Source organism: Pleurodeles waltl, chromosome 11 (assembly GCF_031143425.1).
Source record: "Pleurodeles waltl isolate 20211129_DDA chromosome 11, aPleWal1.hap1.20221129, whole genome shotgun sequence".
Classification (NCBI taxonomy): Eukaryota; Metazoa; Chordata; class Amphibia; order Caudata; family Salamandridae; genus Pleurodeles; species Pleurodeles waltl.
This window is the reverse complement of record NC_090450.1, coordinates 911,410,112-911,426,951: the sequence shown is the minus strand read 5'-3', so window position 1 is coordinate 911,426,951 and position 16,840 is coordinate 911,410,112. Positions and strand designations below refer to the sequence as shown.

The 16,840-nt window shown below is 40.8% G+C and overlaps 1 protein-coding gene across 1 annotated transcript in view; it reads right to left on the bottom strand.

Moving 5' to 3' along the window:
* Positions 1–1,832: 1,832 nt before the first annotated feature.
* GPN3 (GPN-loop GTPase 3) overlaps positions 1,833–16,840 on the bottom strand; it is a 48,421-nt gene continuing 33,413 nt past the window's right edge. Inside the window, exons 6-8 of the mRNA XM_069214875.1 lie at positions 8,858–8,954; positions 4,684–4,812; positions 1,833–4,030 (exon numbers count right to left, since the gene is read on the bottom strand). Coding sequence (XP_069070976.1) covers positions 3,977–4,030; positions 4,684–4,812; positions 8,858–8,954 — 280 coding nt within the window. The 3' untranslated portion in view covers positions 1,833–3,976. The remainder of the gene's footprint in view (positions 4,031–4,683; positions 4,813–8,857; positions 8,955–16,840) is intronic.

Below are 16,840 nucleotides of genomic sequence, written 5' to 3'. Positions count from 1 at the left end.
AATCCTTTTCACATGCACAAGACTCGCTCACTATTATTCAACTAAAGGCGAAACATTTGTGCTTCCGGTTGCCATTTTCAAATGGCTAACCCCATAGTTCTCAATAGTGCTTCCTCTGGGGAATGGGCCCTTGTCATTTTTCTAAATCATACTGAAAAGAATATTCCCCAAAATTTGTAAGGAGGTTCCGTTTCATGATTTTGGGAAAGAATAACTGTCCATTTAGGTCTAAATGCCGAGTAAACAATAGTGAGCAAAGTTTGGAGAGAAAAAAAAACACACAGATATATATATATATATATATATAGGTCCTTTTGATTGCGGTACTTTTATTCATTGCTCTCTACCCTTCACTACTTAGCAAAAATCAATACAGTGGTAATGTCCAACCAGTTTGAACAGACAAAGAGAATTGCAGAGTACCACAATTTAACGCGTGAAGTATTGACTGAATAATCCCCTTTATACATTTCTTATGCCGGTGATTGAACTGTATATACACGCTAGAGTCACTTGAACTACATTACCTGGAGACAGTTTGCTTGCAAGTTTAATAAAAAAGCCTACATCTGTTACCCTTCATAACGGGATCCACATGCAGAGAACACATTATTTACCAATATTCTTCTTCACAGCCCCAACTGCATGATTGGTTTACTGGCTGCGGGCAAAGCACCAGGAAGAGGGGAATACCATGTTCACGATGGAGAATGTGGAAATATAGTACCCTGTTTTATATAACAAAAACACTTTTCAATTAAAACAATGATAACACAGACATATAAGAAACTCAGGACAAAGAGAATGATAGCGTTTAGGATAAGTTTAGAATTAAACTTGCATTCCATTGTGAAGGTCAAGGTTAGGCTTAGAGTTATTTAAGAGTTAGGGTAAACAGTTACAAACAATGTTAGGGCCAAAGGTATAACAATGTTTAGGTTAAGTTAAGGTTAAGCTCGACTTTGTGCTATGATCGAAGGTTAGAATAAAAACTTGATTTCATGTAGGGTTATGTTTCAAGATGTATATTAAAAAATATATATAGTTTCCCAACCGAATGGGGTACATGAAATATAGTAATGACATTTTCACAGAGAGAAAAACCAGCGAAAACATTGTTTAGGACAGTTTTATTTCTTTTAGTTCTTTTGTCTGGTGTTTTGATAATTAGTTTGCAATGCATCCTTCAAATGAGGAATTTCAACAAGATGTTAGAAGTAATGCTTTGAGTGCTTTTTGTATATGTGTTCTACTAATTTTTTCTTTGGAGGCTAGTAAGGTCTAGCTGCCACATCAACTCTCACTTAAAAGTCTACGCCACAATCTGCTTGAAATTTGATCTTTGGATCATCCAATAATCCTGTCACAGTAGGTGGGTAACTGGGCTCCGGCTATTCAAGGGTGTGGGAGCTTCACTGATAGGCAAGCAGGTTTACAGCTCTAAACAGTTTCATTCTTGTTACAGGTGCTTAGAAGAAACCATCTCCTGAAGAAAAATAATGCAGCAAATGTAAAGGACCACTCCAAAAAGAGGCCAGGACCAACTGGAGAGAGAAAGGAAGGAATGGCGCTAAAGGCCTGCTAATCAGAATCCGTGCAGTATATTTTTCTATAACCACTTTCTAAATCTCACCCAAATGCTACCTCAAATTCACCACCTTCTGCAGCCCTGAAGGAGCCAACGGTCAGTCTTCAAATATCAATGATTTCTATCATCACAAATAAGCAAGTTACGATCATTTGCTTTTTAAATGACAGGTAGGATTTTAAACAAAACATGCTACTCTTCAAATGGAAAAATTGGAGAACAAATATAATCAAATATCTCAGTGTCAGTTCGAAATTCAAAATGTTTAATTTAAAGTACGTGCAGAACGCCAATGTGCCTGTAGTTTTAGCCCCACTCAAAAACAACAACTGGCAATACAAATGTGAGCAAACCCACATGCACAAGAGAGTAGTGAGTAAGTCCAGTTTATGGTAGCATCGAGTGATATGAATGTTCAGTGAAGACGGTTGTAGAGCTGCTATGAGCATTGCTTTGTGAAAATCACCAGGAAGGGTACATGTGGGATCTTCTACAGGATGCTGCATATCCTAAATACTAGAACTCCAATGAACACCAGACATGTCTTTTTAAAGTCATTGTTGTAAACACTCGAGCAGAGAGACTTTGCATTGAATGATCTATACCTTGTTAGGGAGCAAACTGGGTCTTCTGTCTGACTCTCTCCTTTTTTGAAGCGCCTGTTCAGTGTCCCCCCACATCTATTTACTGTCAGGTATATTAGAACGAACACAAACCCAATGTTTAACTGATGACCCATGACAGAGGACAACATGATGGTGCGACATAGGGCAGCATGCTGAAAGATCAAAATCTGATATACTATAATTTTATTGTATTTTGTACTCTGATAACAGTGGGAAACAAGACACTTTAAAGACCAGACAAAGCAACAAGTCAAGCCAAAGGGCCACCACAAAACACACTTCCTGAAAATTCTGTAAATTAAACCAATCATAGCGATTATAGATTTGTGGGGAAAACAAAAACCAGTCCTAACCCACATTTTAATAAAAGAACTGGCAGCTAGTCCGGACGTTGTCTTCAGAAAGTCCAAATTAATTAAGTGCCATTAGACAAAAAAATACTATTAAAACTATCTCATGTGATTGAGAACGGTGCCACCAACTGAACTGACTTGTCAAAAGGCTTTTAAGATGCATGTGAAATATAAAGAAGGAAATGCTTACACACACAAGCAAAAACGAGGTCTGGGAGTTTCGTTTCAGAGGGTGTGTCACTTTGCTTGCGGAGGCATTTTCCATAAGCCTCACAGCTTGTACACTTTGGTGCTTAGACAATGGCTACTCCTCGTATTTTGTAATTGAAAGTTAACTCAATTGTAAATACTGTCTGTGGCTCGATAGTAATATAATGTCCAAGCAAACTGAGGGAAGACCTGTGTTTGTGCCTTTCCAACAGAAGCAACAGTGCACGCACAGATTTTTCCTCGATCAGTCCAGGAAAAGCTTCCGCAGGTGCAGAATGACTTCTTAATGAAAGCATGTGAACAACACTTGTAGGAAACGTTGTGTCCATATAGGTCAGCGAACACTATGGAAGCACGCCTCTCTTCTAGTTTAAAATTAAAGGAAGCAGTACTAAGTTGCACCCGAACAGCATTCGGAAGTGTCCAGATAAACAAGAATGAATAGGCTGGGCTTGGGAACAGGATAGTCTAAAATTTGGCCACAGAAACAAAATAAGATAACCCAAAAAAAAAAAAAAAAAAAGTCATTTTACCCTCTTTTGTTGATTGCCACTGGTTCAGGCTACAAAAAGGTGTGAATTTATCTACAACAGTGAGGTCATTTACTTCCCTTTACGTTTTGTTTAAAATATACTGAAAATGTGTGAAAAGCACACTGTTCTAATAATGTTAAAAAAAAATGCGGGCAATCAATTAGAAAAGTTATACATTAACTTGCATTACAAAAACAACGTCTTGGAGTGGACATTAAAATGTAAGGAAACACAAAACGGCATGTTTAAATATTGGATTAACTCATCTACATGCACCTCTACAGCACTATTTGTCCACAAAAATAAAAAAATCCAATATCATCTGAAATAGGTTACATGTTCTTTTGCTGAATGCCCATTTATTTACAGATGACCGCATTCACAGTATGAGGGAGAAAACCAACGATGCACATTTTGTGTGTGAAACGTGAGGGGAGTACTTTCAGAAACCCAAGCCTTCCAGGAGGTAAAGAGGCAGACCTGCCACTGCAGAGTCGCGACTATTTCGTGCATTAAAGTGACACCTTTGTTTTGGTTGTCTTTGTGTCTCAGGATCCAGAAGCGCCCAATGTAGGCACGCAACGCAAGCATCTTAAGACAATCGTGTCCATCTATTTGCCGAAAAGTAACGAGTTTTAAACCAACCCAGGGAGCTATTTTTGGTCATCAACTGTCCTGAAAAAATTCGTCGTAGTTTGTTGACGGATCTTCCTCAACCTCCTGCAACAAAAGAAAACATTAAGCATTATGGAAGGTTACTATTGAGATGCATTTCCCAGTACACCGGGAATATGATGGGAAATCTTATAAACGTGACCATTCAACAGTGTGATCCCACAGCACAAACTTTGTTACTCTGCCCCATGTTCATTCAATAGGATGAGCTGCAGGGAGAATACAAAGGAGAGGCAACATTAAGAGGGGACACGCACTAACTCCCTATTCAAAAGCCCACTACATTCAACCTCGAGCCCACTCGCTGTGCTTCCGCTTCCATTCCGAGCTCGGTCTGTGAAGTCCTTCGTCAGTGTTTAGCAACTCAGAAATCAAATGCTATAGGAGGAAGTCTTCTTCACAGGGCCTTTCTACATTGTGTAGACATAAATTTGGAAGAAACTGGAAAAGCGCTCCTCAGTCATGCAGGCCTTCTACAGTGGTTAGGGCAGCCTCTGCTAAAGATGGCAGAAAGGATTCCATCTTAAAGTCAGTATCACAGAGCTAGGCACTGCAACGGACATTATCATATTTTTAATAGCAATGTAACTGTTGTGTCCAAAAGTACTTTAAAGCTAGACTAAATATTGACATTGTAGTCTGAAGGTGTCACATGACAAAAAGAAAGAAATCGGTTGTGAACAAGACTCAGTCCTTACCTTTGGCTCTTTAAATTCTAAATCCTCCCCATACTGGATGGCAAAATCAATGTGCTGCAGCACAATGTTAATACATTCTTCATCAGATCGATCAAAGGGTAAAAAGCGTACAATGCTGTAGTCATCAATCTAGAGAACAGAGATCGTGAAGAAGTGTCAGCTTGAAAAGTAGCAACATTCAATTATTTTCTCAAACGCTCCCTTTGCTTTACAATGTGACTGTGCCCTATGCAGTTCGTAGAAGAGCAGCATGGCATGGCATTACTGGCAGCATGCACAAACCTACATAACAGATGCAAGAAGTACCCTCTTTCTAGGAAGGAGGGAAGATGCTCCACTGACTAACCTGCTCAAAATAGATTGACATAAACCTTCACTTTTTGAGGAGCCTTTTCTTGGCTGTGGAATCAGCTCCAATAAATAAGAAATATCTATTGTTTCTAGTGTTACAAATCATGCACATGGTAAGCAAATGATCTATATAATTCAAGTAAATCTCACAGGTTAGAGAAAAGCTGGGCTAGGACTGAACAAAATGAGAACGACCAAATATGTGCTTTGCTGCTGTCTAGCCGACATACGGAAGCAGGTTAAGTCTCCTTCACCACAGCGTCTCGTTATAACCCAAAGTGTCATTCACCACTAATAATGAAAGTGGAGGAAGCTGGCTGGGTGAAATTCTAGAAGCTCAGGAACCTTATGGGAAGCAGAACGTTAAAGGGTCTTTTGGAGCTAAGAAAAACAGGCTTTTATGTAGGGGTGAGAACAGAAGGATAACATGAGGCAGGCCAGTCCGTTCTTGCAATGGCAAGGCCGCAACCAAATGCATCACCTCTCAACCTCGCAAGTGGGGAGGGGGGGGGGGGGCGGGGGGGGTTGTGTAATCTGCTAAAACGAGAGCCACAGTGACACTAGGCCTCATCCAACTAGCGCTTGTCCCTTACTGACGGGGGCTCACGACCTAGTGACTGTAAGAAACCGTAATAACTTTTCAAGAAAAACATATACGTTATGTTTTGTTTATGTCTGTCACTGGGATGCAATGTGATGGGGAAAATATGCCGTAATCCAGGTGGTTATATTTGGGAATGTATGAAATATATAGTTGTGGGTTGGGGCAACGGGGGCGGGGGATGATGGGGTTAATCACAGGCCTTAATAAGGGGAGTTTATGGGTGGTCAACATTACTATCTTAAGACATTAAGATTAATTTAATATATTATTACTAAGTTGGTAAACCATGTGACAACACTGTCATTAAAAACCTTTTGGTCCTTCCAACAGTCCTGTAAACAGCTTTCAAAAATTGTGTCAAGCCTTTGAAAATGTAGGGTACGTTGGAGAGGTTTAGAGTAGCTTAATTTGTTAGACTAAGGCAGTGGTTCCCAAACTGTGCGTCACGGCACCCAGGTGCGCCATAAGCTGCATCATTACCGATAGCAATGACCTAATTCTGAAGCTGCATATTAGAACATAGATAATCCCCTCCATTAAAAAAAAGTCAGAAGCAGTTTTCCTTGTTTAGAGTGCACAGCTCGTGATTGTGGAATTTCTAGTGAGAAATTGAAATACAGCAAGGAAGGACCTTGAAGTTTAATCCTCAAACACCATCTAGTGGAAGTAATTATAGTACACACTAGTTCTATTCACAAAAACCTGCATAATGAGTGTGTACTAGGTCTTCGACTAGAAAATTAGACACCCAAGCATTTTCCAATGCCGAGGCCATAAATGAATATAGGAAGAATGTGGTGAGCGGTTTAATTGATTTAATTTCTTCTGCTCCTTGTAAAAGCAAGGATGTATATTTGGAGTGCCAGAGTACCCCCATCCTCGGCTGAGTTATTCTGTTCAAGACAGCAGGTAGGTTTTGGTACACCCAATCGAGACCAAAAGCTTTTTAGTTTAACCACGGAGATCCTGCTTTGCCACAGAGTCCTGGTAGCCTGCTCCGCCAGCCCATATTTATCTTCTCTTCTGCAGTTCCTGCAGACATCTGTGACCTATATGGCAAATTACGTACATGGCGTGCATTTCAAGTTATTTTATTCATGATTACCACCACTTTCTGACTGTATTTTATGTTTGAGCGACTAGTTGAGATGGATTTGCTGCCACCGGCAACAGTGATTACCACAAACTTAACGCAGTGCTAACTTGTCAGAGCAGTAATTAAAACAGCAGTACTTGATCCCCAATTTTAACAGAAATTAAATCTTCTCTAAAGACCAGTAAATTACTACTCGTAGTATTTTACCACTAACATAAGAAGTGCTATTCCTTCTGTTACTTTTATTTAAAAAACTGTTATCTTGGTGGACAAGTGAAAGACTAATATAGTAAAATGCTGACAGAAGGAAACCTACAGCAATAAAAATATTCAGTTGGCAGAAAAAAGACAGGTCAGCATTATTTCATGGGTAATGTATACTACTGTAATCCCCCAAAGGTAGCAAACCTAGATAGACCATATTTTTAATTCTCAGCTCCTCAACACAATAAAGATATGAGAATGAAATAAGAGAACATGCATTGATGGTAAAATCATCCTGAAAAAAAGACCATTACACACTATTTATAGTACTCAAAGGGAAATTGACATACAGGCTCAAGTTTACTAAGATTTCACACAATGCGATGAAACTTCAGATTTTGCTGTGCATTGTTGCATTAAAGAGAAAACAGAGTGCAGCACCATATATGAAAATCTTTGCATGCTGCTGGTGTCACTCCCAGATCTAGCACACAAATAGGCTGCTTTGTGCGACGCACAGTCAAACACCAGAGTGCAGAGGAGAGCATATGCTGTCTAGCATAGGATTAGTACTGGAGACATTCCCCTCAGTACAGATTTCTAAGCATAGTTTATATTGTTTCTGACTTAACCAGTAATATATTCTTTTAATTAAACAACTGTTATATTTTTATGTTGTTACATCTATGATTATAATACCTTCATTGGCTTTATCCCAATTATTTTCAGCGTGAAAAATTTAAGTAATCCTGAGGCCCGGCTCACATCCCCCCCCCCCCACCCCCCCCCCCCCCAAAATAGCATAATGGGGAGCCGCGGCCAATAGGTCAAGGGAGCCGCGGGCCAAAAAAGTTTGGGAACCACTGGACTAAGGCCTTCCCTTTTACGGATGAAGTGCCATTATTTGTCAACTGTACTTTCCTTTTGTGATTAGATGTAAACTTATTTAAACAAGAATTAGCAAAGCCAATACATCTCGTCTTTTGTCTGTCAAAGCTTTCTGCTTACTCTATTCAGCACTGGTGCAAAGAAATGCACGCATGCATCACAATGCTATGGCAGCAAAAGTGAGGTTATATGTCTGCATGTAAGTATACAAAGAAAGATGGATGAAATGCTTGAATTAATCTCGTCCACTGGTAATAGTTCAGGCTGCATCTCAGTCCATCGTTAATTTGCACACCACGTCACCTCTGTTTGAACCCAGCTGTATGCAAATCAGCATCAACTCTGCCCTAATAGGAAACTGTGCACCCCGAACTGCAAGGTTTGGTGCTCCCTGAATCAGAACACAAGTTCTCCGGTCTCCAGTAAAAGATAACACTACATTTTGTTAAGCAGACACGCAAAGTGTATCTAATGACAGAAGATACCTGATCTGCAGCTCGTAAAGTCAACTGGACACCATCAACAGGAGTTAGTATTTTATCTCAAATAGTACAGGGGTGCTTCACCAGGGAATCAACAGCTAAGATGGGACAGAGTTTACACTGGCAATCTGCAAACGGTCATGCACAAACGAAATGTACACCTACAAGAGCCTCGGCCAACAAATTATTTTGTGCTGAACATGGCTGTGTAAAGTCTGCAAGGTCAATCAAGCAGAGTTTTGAAAAGCAAAACAATAAGTGATAAGTGTCTTAAGATTCAAATGGGGACTAGACAGGTTACGGGCCAAGCAAATGGCTTGGTGGCCTGAGATTTCTGAAGTTTATATCAACATCAGCTGCCAAACCCACTATAAAGTAACTACACAGAATCTAGGGGTACAGCGACAGCCATAAATATCCAGGTAAAAAAAAAAAAAGCTTACCACTGTACTGATACTATAAGTTACTTGCTCAACAACTACACGCACGATAAAAACATTTGAGTGCGAATAAGAGCATATCGTAAACAAATCACAAAACAAGACTTACCAAGCCACATATTGCTTTTGTCATTTTCTTGAACTTTTTGGTTTTTAGTACGCTTGGAGAGTCCTCCATCAAAGAATACATGTCTGGGTCCAGAAACCTATAGACATTGAGTAAACCCGAAATAGAAATTAACAAATCAGATATTACTAATGATACAACATCTGGATTCCTAATATTTATCAGGTTAGAATTTAAACCATTTGCAAAAGACCTGACTTTGGGCATAGTTCATAAATGTTTGAGAAAAAGGTGTTAAAAAAAAAAAGTGAACATTTCCTGGAGTAGTCATAGAAATCTGCAACGCTCAGAGTTCCATAATGTGGAAGAACTTCAAGCAGGTGTTTATTTCTGCATGAGAAAAATTAAGAATACACATTTCTTAGTTTAGCCAAGGGAAAATAGTTTTTCTGTGGCGAAAACCCCTTCCTCTAATCCTCCATTAAAACTCATGGTGTTCTCTGCAGATTCTCTTCTTGTAAGCACGCACAATCTTACCCTTAGTGGGAATTAATTTACGCTTGTAACCTGCTTTCTGCAGACCCAACCCTTACTTCAGTGCACAAACATTTTTAAGACACAGACACTTGGATAGCTTGTAGTCCTATTAGAGGACCCTGACCAGAAATACGGCCTACCACCTGGAGTGTATGTTACTGTGCAGCAATCGAACCATTTTACAGCTCTAATTAGAGCGGAGCTTTAGCTCTGCCAAAGGTTGATTTTCTAGAATACAGGTTTGGATTGCCTAGAACGTTATGCTGAAAAGCATGTTTGTATTTTCCCACTTTTTACCTAGTGGAAAAGCTTATACTCGAAATACTAGCAGCTTAATAGGTAATGATGGCCAACTGATAGTCCAGGTTTTAGGCCTGAGCTCCTGACTATGGAAAGTTGCGGGCAAAGGAAGCAGAGCTGACTTAGTTATTGTTAAAAACATATGTTAAAGCCAATCGGCCTTCAAGGGTGTGCTCTCATTATACTGTGTTAAAGCTTGTAGACAGGTATTTTGCTACATGGGATTTCTCAGATTACCATAGCAGGCAAATGTTATTATAACGGTTACCTCCGGTGACAAACCCTGGAGGTAAAGGATTTGCACTTTGATAATCCTTGTTAACTGCCTTAAGTGGGATTAAATTTTGTTTTGTTAACGGTATTTTTATAAATATTTTTTAGCAATCTGACTGCATTCCTGAGGATTGTCTTGTGGGAACAGTTATACTCGATATAGTAGATCTGAGTTGTCTCCGGTGAAAAGCCAATAACAAAAGGCTACAGCCATGATTGGTTAGATGGGAAAATGCATCAGATGTCATAGGCATAAATGACCCTTTAATAATGAAAAGTTACATCAAAGGGAGTAGGCCTCACCGTTGTATTGTGAAAATGGTTTGCTATAGCCATTGGGAGTTAAAGGGTGGATTGCCATTATGTTGTGCTAAAGACTGTAGACAGATATTGTGTTACATGGAATCTCAGATTATTGCTAGCCCATGCATTGGATAAAACCCGGGGTAGACGATTTCCACTGAGATAAAGTAGCCTGAGCTAGTCATGGTGATAAACCACTGATTGTTCGATTGATTCATTAGGAAACATTACATCAGATACCACGGGTGCAATCTATTTATTGTGAAAAATTACAACAAATGCGGTAAACATGACTTATTTATTGTGAGAATCATATTTTAATGCCAACAGGCCCTTTACACATACATTGTTATTACATGGTGTTAAAGCCTGCAGACACGTATTTTATTAGATGGAATCTCAGATTACTGTAGTAGGAGAGGATTTTGGTACCCAGAGTTTGGCAGTTTGATACACACGTGTATATATAAAAGGTCTTTGGGTTAGCACTCTTTTGTATGTTAAAATGTTATTCACATTCTGCTCCTCCCAACGACTGCATGCTGAACGGGGCAATGGGATAACCTTTGAGTGACAGCAATTTTTCTGATCACATGTTCATTTCTGCCTGAAAAGGAGCACGCTTCAGTGTCTGAGGTAGTGTGCCAGTCATCTAATGCTCCATTTAAAAAAAAAAAAATGTTTTTAGGTCTTTCATATATCCCCTGCCCACCCCCTCTTTAAAAAAAAAAAAAAAATTGAAAAAATAGCCATCCCCGAGGACAAGATTTATGCTAAGCTACTAGCGAACCGCCTGCTGATGGTTATTCCCCGGCTGGTCCATTCAGACCAGTGTAGATTCTGACGTGGCACTAGACTGCATTTGCAGAGTGCATATAGCGTTGTCCCGTATCAGGGCTCTGAGTGGTCCAGCAACTCTTATGTTAGTTGACTTAGAAAAGGCATTCAATAAGACTGATTGGACTTACCTTGATGAAGTGCTCGAGGGTATGGGATTTTGGCCTTGATTCTGGACTTCTGCCAAAGCTCTCTACATAGGCACCAGGGTCTGGGTGAGGTTTAATGGAGTACTTTCCGGTGACACGGGGCATCAGACAGGGGTGCCCATTGTCCCCTCTCTTATTTGTACTCGAGCCAATGGCAGTGTGGATCCGCTGAGATGCTCAGGTTTGGGGTTTTGACTGGGGTTTGGCTACAGAGGATCACATAGCACTTTATGCAGATGACATTCTCTTATTATGCCTAGACCTGCAGACTATGGACCTAGGCTTCTCCAGATCGTGGGCATTTTTGTGCAAGCATTGGTATTTTGGTTCAACTGGGGCAAATCCCTATTGGTTCTACTGAGGGGAGACTGCTGGGATAAAGCTTGGCAATCCAAAATTCCAGTGCATTGGGTTAGCCTCCAGTACCTTGGGGTCCACATATCTTGGGAACCAGCCCTGACACGGAGCCTGAATCTGACACCTGTGCCGCGCAGAGCTAGGACGATCTTTTGTGGTGGACCAACCTACCTCTCAACACTATGGGTAGAATCGCCTTTGTATAAAATGATGATCCTTCCTAAATTCCTTTATATTCTCCACAACCACCCTCTGACCATCTCGCAGGCCTGGTCTGACTCTGTGCAAGCTTTGACCTGCAACTTCAGGCCCTTCCAGGGTATCCTTTAGCAACTGTACACAGGGAATGTATGACATGGGCCTCGCTATGGCAGACATGAGCCTTTATTACTGGGCATCACAAATACTCCCTATCAGTGAATGGTTAAATGGAGGGTATGATTACCCCGCCTACAAAGGTGATTTCTGAAGCTCAAAATGCTTTGTCTTAGCTGTCTCCCCTGCCTGAAACTGCCTCAGCATCAATATTAATCTGTGGGGAAAATTCATTCTTCAGATTTATTTTTCAAAATCTCCCACTTTCCTATTTTAAAATGTTGGCTGTTACCTTCGACAGCCCTAATGGGTCATCCATTTTAGTTGTATTATTTTCATTTATCTTCTATTTGTGTGTTGAGTTTGTGTGCATGTTAAATTGCAGATGTGAAAGTGGTAATTCAAGAATGAGTCCACGAGTAAACAAAGGAATGTATGAGAAGTGGCAGAGTGCTTCTATGAGGACTCAAACTCTGTGACCGAGCACTTTCAGATAAAAGACAGACCTACTGGCATTGCGTGGGTAAATTTTGTACCACATACTAGAGACCTATAGGTAAGGTAAATATGCTAATTAGAAGTATGCTAATTCGACCATATTTAAAGGGGGAGCACAGGAACTTAATTACTGGTTAGCAGGAGTACGGTGAAGAGCGTTCTAAAGCCAGCAAAAATATAGGGTCCAACAAAAGGTGACAAATTCGAGGTGACTACAAAGAAAAGGCAGATTTCCTACAGGTAACCTTGACGACTGCCCAAAACACAGCAACAGGGCACTAGAGAAACCCACTGGCCCTAAACGGGGCAAAGGGCCTCGAATTCAGCAGCAACACTAAACAAGGTAGTTTCCGAGTCCAATCCACTGGAGAGGCAAATATAAAGGCTGTTCCTCTCTAGGAATTCATATTTTCCCCCCCTCAGCTATATGGAAGAAAGCAGCCACATTCAGCTTTGGTCACTACTGATGCAGCAAGGCAAATATAATGCTCAAATTGTCCTGATCTTACCGAATCACACGGTTGTATACTTCAACACTCATGACACGGCCATAAAGGGGAGGAGACTATTGCCAATTACTAACCTATTATTGTCAGTATTAATGACAATACAACCTGTGTGGAGTACACAGAGGCTTTGTATCCCGTTTAAGCAGAGTAATTATTATTGCTCCACAAAGCACTGGTAAAATGCCTCTTCTGAAAGCATCTAAGTTCTAAGATGCAGGAAAATCTGTCCTCCCAGGTCTGGACAATGTGACAGTAATTTTAATTTTATTCTGACATACGGTACGGATGTTATAACAGTGGGTTATATACAAGACCTTGGGAATATTTGGAAGTACATGCGTACAAGCAATAGGATTGGATATGCCTGAGAAACCTGATTTTTGGGGGGTGGTGGACGGGGGCACCAGTAGGCATTAAAGAGGTAAATACCTCTTGGAATTTCACGCTTGACACTCTTTTCAACAAAAACATTTTTTGTATTTTGTTTTTACAAAATATTGACAATTATTCATACATATGCCAGGCATTACAACCACTACAGGTGTACATATGTACTGTGATCTTACCTTTACAACAAAAGCATGTCGTGGAAATGCAATGTGACTGAATGATGTTAGGGCACAAGGTTAAAAGATTTGGAGTAAACTGATTTTTGAAAAAATACAATGAATTACTGTATAGATAAATAACAAGCATTAAATGTATACTGAAATCAAGTTATGTAAATGCATTGTTACGATATTTTTGTATGAAAATAAATTGAATAAAGTCAATGTGTAGTGTGATATGTGTCATAGATTGTAGAGATGTTTGGCTAAAGAGAAGAAATACAGGTTGAGCATGTGGGTTAATGCCGATTGATGGTCTTATCTGTTTTTCCCCTTTTGGTTGTGCAGAGTCTCTTCAAACACAGCCAGCAAGTAAGGATCAGGACAACAGGGCATACTTTATAGAAGCAGTCAGTGAGCCTATCAGAGCCAGGCACTCCACTACCAAGAATGCAGCCAATCTGATCCAGACAGGTTGAGCCAAGAGCTCCCTTATGGTGTCCTCCAACTGGGCAAGAGTAATATCTTGAAAATATCCTGGGGTGTTTCCATGAGTCACTGTAGATCTGAGGCAAGTAAAGTTTGGAACAGAAACCAGCAAACACACATAAGGTCCTGTCATGAGGTGTGCCCCAACCTCCTCATCCTGTATTTCTACATGCCCTCTCAAGACCACCAAGGTGGTCCCAGTCCTTCATGGGAGCACGACCTCCACATGTTTCACACCATTATTGTTCTCACCCAGATATCTCACAATCCACAGTCCAATGGGACAAAAGTAGCTCCACTAAGATACGTTTTACCTTGGATCACCACATATTTTCACTTAACTCTGCAACCAGGTCTCTGACCAACCCAACTGGTGTCTAAGAGTTTTAAGAACTCCATCTTGCATTGATATAGACTTAAAAGCTTCCCAGACTGCCCCTATTAATTTGGAACTACTAAACTATGGTCAAATAAAGTTAATGTGGAATATCTTCAAACTAGGAGAGCGTGTCCCGCTCTAGCGACTGATCCAAAAGGGTTCTAAGAAGAACAGTCACTTTATTAACCCAGCAACACATCTTATCAGACAACCAATAATTTATGCGAAACCAAATCAAATTCAGATGAGTACAAGCTAAAATCCCTGCACCCAGATGTCACTGATGCCAAAGCTCAAGCAGTCTATTTTGTGGCGGTTCACTTTGTAGCAGGAGTAGCAAGCGGCTTGCGATTCATTTATCTAGGTAAGAGTCTAGGAAACTGTTGAAATCCCCCCTTGCTTAATACAGGCCCGAGTTGAACTCCGAGAATTCCAGTACTACACTATAAAAGAATTGAGGATTATCATGCCCAATCCAGGCAACACACAAGGACACAATGGCCTCCTACTGCCAAGTCAAACGGGACTACAATGCATATTGTACAAAATTACAACATGAAACAATCAATAGTGGTACACAAATGGGGTGCCAAAGGTTGCTATACTAAAAGTATCACTTAGAGGTCCAGACATGTGGCATTTATAACCCTAAGAAAAATTATCCAGTAGAATTAACCCAGCAGTAGCCCTGTCCAACATCAGACATGATCGAGCAATCGGACATTAACACTGCAAATAGAAAGCAAGTCTCCTTTCTCTCCTGCTGACGTAAATCAAAAGGATGAGAGGGGTTGTTTTTGGAGGTGCACAGCCAAGAAGCCAGCCAAACTCCAGAAGAGCTCCTTCCAGGACTTGTTCATCCCAACAAATCCTGCCTTTCCAAACGGAAATAAATATGTCCTGCTAGAGGGTCAGGCCTCCCATGCTTGGCAGAGCAGACCAATGGAGGAAAAAAAGGTTTGCTAAGGTTAATTGTGCTCCCTGCTGTGCCGCAAAGCAGCCTCACTCGAGAACTGGGTGTAACCATGCGGTCAACAGCTCTTCGAAGGACCTGTGTAAGATGTGGAATGCTAGACACTCTGCCAGGTTTCGGGCTCCACCTGTGTTTGACTGCAGCATTCTCCTGCAGGTCTATGTGGAGACGGAACAGTACAGATTATGATGGAGACGTCTCAAATGCCCGAACAGAGAAATGAGAAGGACAGACAAACTGACTGCTGAAGCAAAGAGAACTGGATAACTGCTTGTCTTTCTACACCCCACTCCTCTGGGTCTGGCTTGGTGGTTGACCAGGTCTGCCTCTACTCAGCTGACTGTGTTGCCTGTCGCATACAGTGTTGTGGTGTTGGCAGGCAGGAAGCAGGGTGGTGAGCTATATGTAACACTGCTAGACAAACTGTGAACTGAGGTGTGACTTCAACTGTTGGACACTACTTGATCAGCGAAACACCAAACAGGTGACCTGCACGACCCTCAAATGAGGAGAAAGCTTGTGAACGCCTGGGCAAGCACCTGAAGCTGACTCGCTGTAGCAGAAGAGGGCCTCTACAAAGCAGCTAGAGGCACTGAAACAGAATTCAGGAAGAGACCCTGATAAATGCCTATGGTAAAGGTGGTTAAATAGTAGGGGTGATCCCCTGGAACTCGCAAGGGGCAGACAGTGCAGTAACATATGAATCTCTGGGATCTTAGGATGTGACCCTCAAATGCAAAACAATTGCAAGTCATGTTCCAACCTGGTCCTTGTATAGTTGTAACATTTGCACTTTGTGTATATTTGTAATCAACAGCCCCAGGCTTCCAGTCAGACCCTAATCACTCTTTTTATTGGGAAAACAGCTCTGCAGTAGGACTTTACCCCTATTAACATTTTCAAGTCGAAATATTGTTTGTAGGAAGAACAGGTTCTTTAGAGTTCCACATGGTGACATTCCAATAACAAGACTAGTGAATCTCAGCTACTCTCAAACGATAGTGGTAAAATTAAATGCGTACTCCTATATATGCTGGTGAGGGAAAATGTTGGAGAGGTGACTTGGAGAATGTAAATGAGGTAGTACTAGTAGATGGGTTTCAAGCGCACCTCCTCATTGCCCCTTGCCCCCATAGTTGGACAGGGTCTAAGACTAATTTTACAAATACAAACCAATGTTAAACACAGTGAATGGTCTAATACCTGACTTCAATACAGTGAACAACTCAGAAGGTTGGGCCATTCGCAAATGAAGGATTTTATGATTACACACACATTATCATTGCACATTATGAGGGCCTGTCAGAAATTGCTTACAGAAAAAAATTATAGATTATGTAGGATTTCAGACAACTCTGAACTCTATCCCCAGACGCTATCCTGATAATGTGCCCGACGCTGTCAAGTATCCTGCCCATCCACGTTTTTTTTTTTTTTTCTTTTACACAAAGTCCTGCTCGTTTCATGTTAGTTGCTTTAACTGCCTGCATGTGCAAGGAGTTATGCCTTGTTAGCATCTAAGAGCAGTTAAAATCTAGAGAGCAGATTTCTTCCGTTT